Source organism: Acanthaster planci, linkage group LG06 (assembly GCF_054643075.1).
Source record: "Acanthaster planci isolate LZ-2023a linkage group LG06, COTS_SCS, whole genome shotgun sequence".
In the NCBI taxonomy this organism is placed as follows: Eukaryota; Metazoa; Echinodermata; class Asteroidea; order Valvatida; family Acanthasteridae; genus Acanthaster; species Acanthaster planci.
Genome location: NC_141782.1, coordinates 15,180,604 through 15,189,614, shown reverse-complemented (window position 1 = coordinate 15,189,614; position 9,011 = coordinate 15,180,604). Strand labels below are relative to the sequence as shown.

The 9,011-nt window shown below is 42.5% G+C and overlaps 1 protein-coding gene across 1 annotated transcript; it reads right to left on the bottom strand.

The window, feature by feature from the left end:
• Window positions 1-621: 621 nt before the first annotated feature.
• Window positions 622-6,669, bottom strand: psma7 (proteasome 20S subunit alpha 7). Its single transcript, XM_022253071.2, has 6 exons — window positions 6,440-6,669; window positions 5,541-5,667; window positions 4,748-4,872; window positions 2,991-3,113; window positions 1,999-2,181; window positions 622-1,774 (listed from the first exon to the last, which is right to left on the bottom strand). Exons 1-6 carry the CDS (start codon window positions 6,536-6,538, stop codon window positions 1,667-1,669), a joined length of 765 nt encoding a protein of 254 aa, XP_022108763.1. The 5' UTR covers window positions 6,539-6,669; the 3' UTR covers window positions 622-1,666.
• Window positions 6,670-9,011: the final 2,342 nt, after the last annotated feature.

Sequence of the window (9,011 nt, the reverse complement as noted above, 5' to 3'; positions counted from 1 at the left end):
TGAAGTGTGATCTTGTTAGATTATTGTGGTCCTTCCTACTGCAAATGTTAATTTCCTTTAAAACAGCAGTCACCCAGGGCTGAATGTGACGAAGAAATAACACGATAAGAAAAAAACATTTGTCATTTGCTGATAGCAACATGAGGCCACTTGAGTGCCTTTTTTGCCAATGAGAAGACTGTCATTTCAACTCTGAAGAGCTTTGCCATCAGTTTCATTTCATAGTACATTATTATTCTTTTAAGTACAGTCACCTTCAACTTTGCTATCTGTTCAGGAGTCCCCAGTTAAACCTGGGACACATATCAGGTAGTACGGTAGGAATTGGACTCCAGCTCTGAGGCTAGGTTGACCACACACTTTAAGTACACATTTGACTATTTTGATGACTGACTCGAATCTCCAAACCTGTGTAAATGCTTCGAACCTTTTAGTGCACCCTTAGTTTTCTTTAAATGTTCAGATTCTTGACCATCCTCAAATATTTAATTCATTTAATCAAGCTGGAGTTCAGAATTTATTTCTATTATGCCATTTTTTCAACGTTAACTTGTCCCACGGGGGGAAAAGGGCTCTATTACAGCTCTCTCTCAAAAAATTAAAAAACAGCAGAAATGCAAATTTGATGGATAATGACCATTTTTATTTTACCGTCCACTGTGCAACAAAACAGTACAAATTACATACATGTACGAAGCAGCTTTCGTTTGATACATCGAGTAGACCAATATCTATGTTAGTTTGAACTTTCGTGAGAAAAAACACTTTGGACAAGATAGGTGTGCCATCAACTCTCACAAGAATGTTGACTGCCTGTCTATTCCAAACCTTGGCCCAATTTCATGGCGCTGCTAAGCACAAGATTTTATGCTAACATACAATTCATGTATTTTGTAAAGACCGTAGGCTAGGCAAAAGGCACGCTTACCTTGGAGGAACAAATTTGCTTAACAAAGACAAAACAATGAAAATCTCTATGCATGCACAACCACGTCAAGCACCGCCATGAAATAGTGCTTATGGTTAGCAAAGTTTTCTGCAACAGTAAGCGCAACTTTTCTGCTTACTGTTCAGCAGGGTCCGTGGCATTGGGCCCTGGCTTCGACACGGCCTGTGAACTGCAATAGAATCGACAAAGGTCTACAGAAAACCTACAGGATGGACTACGGGAAACTCCACTGCGTTAATCTCTCCCATGACTGGGGTAACATTCTATGCCATAGTTAACACTTAAGCCCACAGTGATATGCCCGCCGAGTTTACACTCAGACCATGGTTGGTGGGATAAATTCAGCCAAATTAACGCTGCAGTAAACGAATCCTCACTAGGTTACTTACACCCAGCTCATGGTGGGAAAACTCGAGCCCAAGTGGAGTTTTACTCACCCCAGAATGGCTGAAATTAAGTCCAGCTTTGGGGTGTTCCCACAGTCCATGGAATAAATTTACACGACTAAGATGGCATGGAACTGAAGATGGAATAAATTCAGGTCATCGGGGGCACTCGTTTAGCCCATGTAGGGCTCAATTTGCATGTGTGTGATGACGACTTTTGTCCACAAACTGGAACTGACATAAAGTCAATGACGTGGGCCGCATTCTACCCAAAACATGTTAAAAAAAAAAAAAACCCAAAAACGAATACTACAAAACAGTACTGACATCATTATGATGTCTGGCCTGTGGTTTTCTTCTGTTTTTTCTTTTCTGCTTCTTCTTCTTTCTCCTTCTCGATCTCCGCCACAAACTTCTCAACTTCTTCCGTTTCGTAGATCTTAAAGAACATTAAAGAAATCATAAAAGGCAAAATGCTGAGACAGTCTTTATAAGAGATGTCTGAGAACAACAGGTAACTGGTAACGTGATTACTTCATGGAAGTGAAATTCCAGAAAAAATCAGCAAACATAAAGTTCTTGACATGCTTTGCCACAAATGTTGCGAGATATCAGACACCAATCTCTGAGGTGATATCTCAAATCGGCCGGTCGGGCACTCACCTTCAGCCTCTCGCCTTTCCTCATGACCGCCAGCTCAATGTTCTTGGCGCCAGACTGCACCACTTCCAGAAGTGCCCTCACGGCCAGCTTGACGGTGTTGTGTTCCGACTCCACCAGTTCATCCGTCCAGTGCTTCTCCAGAAACTCTCGGACTGTTTTTGCGCTCCGGCCGATGGCGTTAGCCTGAGGGGAATAACACTCGAGCCTGACTATTTTAAGTTCCAAGCCTCACTTTCAATTTTTTTTTAATATGCTCAAAATATTCAGATGTCTCTTTCTAATTACTGTTTGATTCATCAACTGGTCAGTTTTCTGCAATTGCTACATCCAATGTTTACTCCTGGCATCATCAACAATGACAAAGGGGAGAAGAGTCAAACTCCAGATTGCCAAAAGTAATATTTTGTCACAAAAGCACTTTCATTATGTACACCATCCACTTGCTCCTTTTGACTGTCGATCTTAGTGTTTGATCCACTTTGTTGTTGAAAGACATTTCAGGCACAGAGATGGTTGAAGAAGTTTGTGGTCATTCGCTTTCATTTTGTGTGTCCTTGTCACATCTGACATTATGATTTTGTGGGTTTAGGTTTAGAATATATTCTTTCATTTCTAAGAGTGATTCAGAAATGCATATTACTTGCCAAACAAAAACAGTTGCAAGTCAATTTCGATGAAAATTCCACGGCAAATTACAAAGCTCAGGTGTAACAGGGATTCAAAATTATCACACTTGTGGACCCTGAATTTAGAGAATGACCCCTCTGTTTGATGGTTAAGAAAAAGATAACCAAGGAAGAGGCTCACTGATAAATCAATCAAGTAAACATATACGTAATACTTATGTGTCTAGTAAGGCACACTCTTGCTGTGGACTGCCCAATGCAAGCTCGTATCCTTAACGGTTACAACACCGAAGTGCCCCCCAAATCAGCAATTAATATATGTTGACCAACGCAAGGGGGAGTGTCTCCTTGATGAGTCCTACTCACCTTCCATGAGTGGTATGTCCCAGCAGGGTCTGTCTGGTACAGCCGTGGCGTCTTGTCCAGGTCAAATCCCACAATGAGTGCTGACAGGCCAAATGGTCGCCGTCCGTTGCTCTGTGTGTAACGCTGTGTGACAAGCCAGAATGACACCACCACTTTCCTTTTAAAATGCACACTTACATTTTTGTGTTCTTTTAACAATGAGGTCCGTCACAGCAATTTAAACATTCCCATGTCTGAGTCAGATAAGTTGCTTTTTTTCAATAGAAATCCTTAGCTCAAAAAGTTAAGTAACCCTTGCAGATCTTTCAAAATGCACTAGGTCTGAAGAATTCTGTACGGTCGAGGAGGTTTCAGCCCAACCAAAGTGTGTACATGTATTCTTTACATTGGACTTGGTTTTTCTCCATAGAAATCCCTAGCTCAAAAAATTAACTAACCCTTGCAGATCTTTCAAAATTCACTAGGTCTGAAGAATTCAAAATTCACCAAGTCTAGAGAATTCTGTACGGTCGAGGAGGTTTCAGCCCAACCAAAGTATGTATTCTTTACACTTGACTTGATACATCTTGGTTGTATATTAACCCTAACCCCCTAAGCTCCTGCACTAGAAAACATGCTGAACCTCACAAAATCCAACAGGTTCATGTACTTGTCTATGTACTTGTACATGCAGGTTACTGTACCAAACCCTGATAAACTCCAACAGAATGAGCCCATTGGAGTTTGAATGATATGGTATGGATGGGTCTATGCAGTATAGGATGACTTGCACTGAACAGTACCAAACCTGACAAAATCAAGCATAGTCCAACAATTGGTACAGCAAGCCAGACACTGCACACAGTGACCCGTGTGTGTCCCAACTCACACAGAATCCAACACCATCTCCCTGGGCCTTTCATCCCAAGTCTCACAAAATTCAACAACAAGTTCCTCACGTACGGTACCAAACCTGCCAAAACCTCACAAAACCTGCTGTTGGAGTATGGCGGGTTTTGGGCAGTTAGGGTTAAGTGTCATTCTGTGGATGGACCATGCAGGCGCTGCTGGAGCTGGGTCTCCTTGGCTTGCTTCTCTGCATGGGTTTACGTTATTTGTGGTTGGGTTTTATCTTTTAAATGTACCTCCCTTTTTGTATTGATCGTGTGGTCTATTCGTGGACAGGTACTTGCAACCATTTTCAGTGGGTTTTATTACTTATTTTAATAATAGGGTGTTTCTGATCTTTTCTTGTAATGTCTTTTTCTTTTCGTTTGTTTTTTCAAAATTGTAAGGATGCAGTCGGAGTGCTTAATTTGGCTTTTCAGGCAATCCTGCAGGCCTGCATATGGCACAATTTTGTCAATTTGGGTTTCTGTTTTGTGTTGCTCAACAGGTTTTGTTCAAGCTTCTTGTTTTTACTGTATATATTTATACGATTTTGTGTCTGCAGTCTTCATTTGTTGGTCTTATCTTATAATTTGTAATTTTTACCAATGTATTGTCATTTGTCGATATTTCTTGCCAGGAAAAATTCTCTAAATAAAATTAATAAATAGTGTAATTTACAAAGAATGCGCCACTCGGTTTTTGCATAGTGCAGGATTTTGAGAAATTCAGAAGTGTTGTTGAAAGACATGCCTCAGAAGAAAGGGCAGCATATGTGCGTAATCTGTGTTGATTTTTTTTATGAATCAGTATTATTCCTCATTCCAAGGCAAGTTGGATGCTCATCCAACTATTCAACAGTGCAGTAAGATCAACAGGTGTCAATTCACCTGTTTCAGCTGGGCAATAAAGCGTGTTATGTACTCCACTGTCACAGGGTCTTCCACGGTCAGCCGGTGGCTCTGACATTCAATGCGGGCTCGGTTGATGATAATGCGAGCGTCTGCCGTGAGGCCTGGGGAAGCAACACATGCACGTATTGAATTTCACATCACAAGGTGGTTCCCATTTTGTTGTGTATTTGTCCCCAAAAATACTTTGGCTAGAAATCTAACACCATACAAAGTACAAGCATGTGTGCGTGCATTTGTACTACAGAGTTGACAAGGTCAGTCACTTGCCTTTGCGCTCACTAGGGACCACTGGAAATGGTATGTGTACGGGATACATGTACGCTGCTTAGAAAAACTGAGTGGTTTTTTGGTGTGGTTATTTTACCCGAGGCACTGTTAGCAATGTACGTTTCACTTCAATATGCTGCCATACACACACTGGTTTTTGAAATACCTGGAGAAATTGGTGATATAACCGACCAGTTCTTCCTAGCTGCATATGAATCCCGCATCTGCACCATTTCTGATGGTCCTTGATAAGATCTAATAAATACAGACCAACTATCCTATCCCAAGATGGAAGAGTCCAAGCCGGTAAATCATCATAGGATACAGTAGCAACATCATTCCACAGGACTAGTGAATACACATGTACATGCAGCCTTGTCAATCTTGCCAAGCAGTAAATTACCAGCATCAATCATGTGGTAGAGTTTCCAGTCATCCAATTACGGGCCACCTGCTCTGAGATAAGTCTGTGTGGGGAGTTAGCCATACTTTTCATACCTACCAGCGAAAGCCATGCACACGTGATCATCCAGGATGCAGATCTTCCTGACTGTTCTCTCCTCTTGAAGTTTGGCGACGGATTTCTTTTCCACGCCGAGTACAACTATGTCTTTACCACGAACCCCAACCTACAGTGGACACAAACGGGAACACAAAATTCCATAACTAAAATCTTCCTATGACGTACACATATATGTACATTGCAGAATCATACATGAATAAATATACACCATGACAGATTAATTTCTGAAATTGACAGTAATGATTTCTTTTCTTAATTTCACTAATGAATTAATCAAATATTTGATTATATCTTCCTTATGGGAGACTCATGTTTTTGGAGAAGGCAATGCAAAAGTTCTTGGGTAACATTGCTTCAAAGTACTTCAAGATTTTAAGACAACCAGAGGGCCAAAGGCACAGGAAATAAATTTTAGGAACTGGTAACATTGTCAATACATGCTGTATTGACTTTTACGCTTTGGGAAAATTCCAATCTTCTTTTGGGGGAACCTCAGCAATGGGGACACTCCACACATACATGTACATGTACAGCGAATGGTATCGTGTAGCTGAACCATTTTTGGAGGGGGGGGGTCTAAGATCTTGCAGTCTGTCACAGCTACACAACACATGCCAGGTCCTGATGGTGGTCACGCAATGAAAACAAGTCAAGATGATAATCCCTGCTTATTGAAAATGGTTGAACCAAGATGGGGTGCAAGCTTGGCCATTGTTCATGTTGGTGGGTGGGACCGTGGGTCTGATGCACACCCAATGTACTCTTTTTAGGGGCCGACCTTTATCATTAAAAACTAAAACTAGTAGGCCTAACTAAGAACAGGGGGTCCCGAAGTTTACAAACGAAACCCCAAGCAAGTCGACCCCCAAAAAACTCACAGCCGTAGAGCCCTTTTTGACCGCCTCCTGTGCATACTCCACTTGAAAGAGATGGCCATCTGGAGAGAAAACGGTGATAGCTCGATCGTAACGAGACATTTGGTTGGAAGCTTCAACTAAAACTGCTCGAATTAACACTTTCTGAATGTAATGTAGCACGCACACATGCAGGACGTCGACGGGACGGACGGCTCGTGACAATGCAAAATGGTAATGGCGGTGGTGTGAAGTGCGCCCTCAAGTGTTGATTTATTTGGAGGGGGGAGGATCACTTCTCCAAATACGTGCACATAGAAAACCGAGTGCAAACTTAGACCAAAATAGAGGTCTGAAATCTATGATGGGTTAAGCGCCACACACACAGTAATATGAATAGCAACAATTTGTTTTACTCCTATAGGTGGTTGCAGAATAAAAGAAAATAGTCAAAATACATGTTAATTAATGTACAGTTTTGGACAATTCGAATCTAGCATTCCTCTTTTGAAGGTCATGGGAATGGCGAAACAAATGTGTCCAGAATCAGTTTTAAGTGTCTTGTTAAATCTAAAAGTTTGTAGATTCATCTCTCTTCATGAAATTGTGGTTACATGTACATGGATTGTTGGTGGTTGGTGTATCTGATTGGTTTACAGATAGAGCGACCTGATCTTTTTGTTTCGTACTCAGGATTCTAAGAAGTGTTTGACGTTTGACGTTGGTGACGGAGACATATCATCGTTTAGGCACTTGGGTGATACATCTCTCGAAGGTGTGCTCGATTTTGTCTAAGCTTTTGTGTCGGTACTACTTTGGCAGGTACTCCAAGTATGCTGAATGTGCGGGACGTGCCACCTGCCACGGCTGAGCTAGTTGTACTTGTCATCTTGTGGACGACTGGGCACTTGGAATGGTAGTCAATGATCAGGAGGCAGCCATTTCCATTCACCTCAAGCATGTAAGTCCCTTTATCCAAGGGCTTGACGATGTATCATCATGTGGCTCTGGGGGGTCTCTCTGCTGTTTCGGTTTGAGCCTCTTGGCAGAAGGTACATAACTTCAAGTTGACTTTGTCGTCTATGTGACGGTTGATGTTTGGCCAGTATACTGACTCTCTCGCAAGACGTCTGTCTTATCGATTCCGAATTCCCATGTGGCCTGCATGCCGCTGTAGCAGGATGTCCTGTTGAAGCGGTTTGGTACGATGACCTGTCTTTCTTTGAAGATAACTCCGCATGAAATACCCAGTTCATCTTGGTGTGACCAGTAGGCAGGGACGTAGATCTTTGGTTAGTTCAGACATGGTGTCTGGCCATCCTGTGTAGATTACTGTGGTCCCGCGCAGTTTCTGCCTGGAGTTGGAGTTGGTCTTGTTTTGTTTGACCGAATTCGAAGTGGGTAAAGTCTATCTGTTGGACATCAGGCCCATCTTTAATGAAGATATTTCCAACGAGGGACATCATGCGCCTTGTCGGGATCTCGGCAATCTGCTGAGTGCATCTGATAGGATCATGATGTTTTCTGGTTTGTATACTACTCCAAAGTTGTAGTCTTGATCTTAATTGTGAGCAGGGTGGTGCACTGGCCAATCTTTTCCCTAGATAATCTTCAGTGGCTTTAATAGGTGTGGACGATGAACTACTTAGCAAAAAGGTAGTTGTGGAAACTAATGATCTCGAACACTAGGGCTAGCATCTCACGCTCGATGTTGGAGTAGTTCTCTGTGCTGGTGAGAGGCTTTTAGATGCGAACGCTACCGATTTGTCATTTTGCAGGCTCCGAGAAATTGCAATGCGTCTACCTCAGCACTATGGGCACCACGGGAAATTAGTAGTACTGCGTAGGCTTCTGCCATGGTAGAGAGGTTCAGTGCAACAAATTCTGCCTCTTCTGGTCTTCTTGTCATATGAAAGGGACATTTTTTTTAGTAGATCTCTGAGGGATGTTGCTTTATCCGACAGGTTAGGAATGTATCGAGAGACAAAGGTGATTATCCCCAGAAATTTATGCAAGCCCTTCTAGTCCTTGGGCGTCGGGATGTTAATTGTGGATGTCTTCGATTCTGTCTGGGTCTGGATGGACTCGTTGCAGGAGTATAGAAAACCAAAGAAGTTCATTTCTGCGACCTTGATGCGACACTTTAAACTATTGAACACCAGTCCGTCACGTCGTGCCGTCTCAAACAGACTGATGGGATTTGCGTCGCGCCCCTATGCTGTGAAAGGCCGTAGACCGCGATATCATCTGCTATACTGACACACCCAGGCACCTATTTGATGTTGTCGTCCATGCATTGAAAACGAAAACGCCCGAAAGGTGTCCAGAAAGTAGTCAGCTCTTGTGTTTTCTCATCAAAGTTTACTGCCCAGTACCCAGCTTTGGCGTCAAGCTTGGAAAAGTACTTGGCCTTCGAAAATTCGGAATTGAGCTCTTCAAGTGTAGGGATTTGTGCGGACACCTCTTGAGGCTCTGGTTCAATCGCTTAGGATCGAAGCACACGCGCAGTGATCCATTTTACTTCTGATTTATGGTGATGGAACTGCACCAGTCCATATGACGAGTAACTTTTGGAATTACTCCTTGCTGCTCCATC

Bases quoted from the DNA above. Each gene is read 5' to 3' on its own strand.
- psma7 (XM_022253071.2), bottom strand. From the start codon at position 6,538: ATGTCTCGTTACGATCGAGCTATCACCGTTTTCTCTCCAGATGGCCAT. The intron at 5,668-6,439 runs GTGAGTTTTTTG...TGTCCACTGTAG, and splicing joins TCAAAAAGGGCTCTACGGCT to GTTGGGGTTCGTGGTAAAGA. The intron at 2,182-2,990 runs GTGAGTAGGACT...TATTCCCCTCAG, and splicing joins GGACATACCACTCATGGAAG to GCTAACGCCATCGGCCGGAG.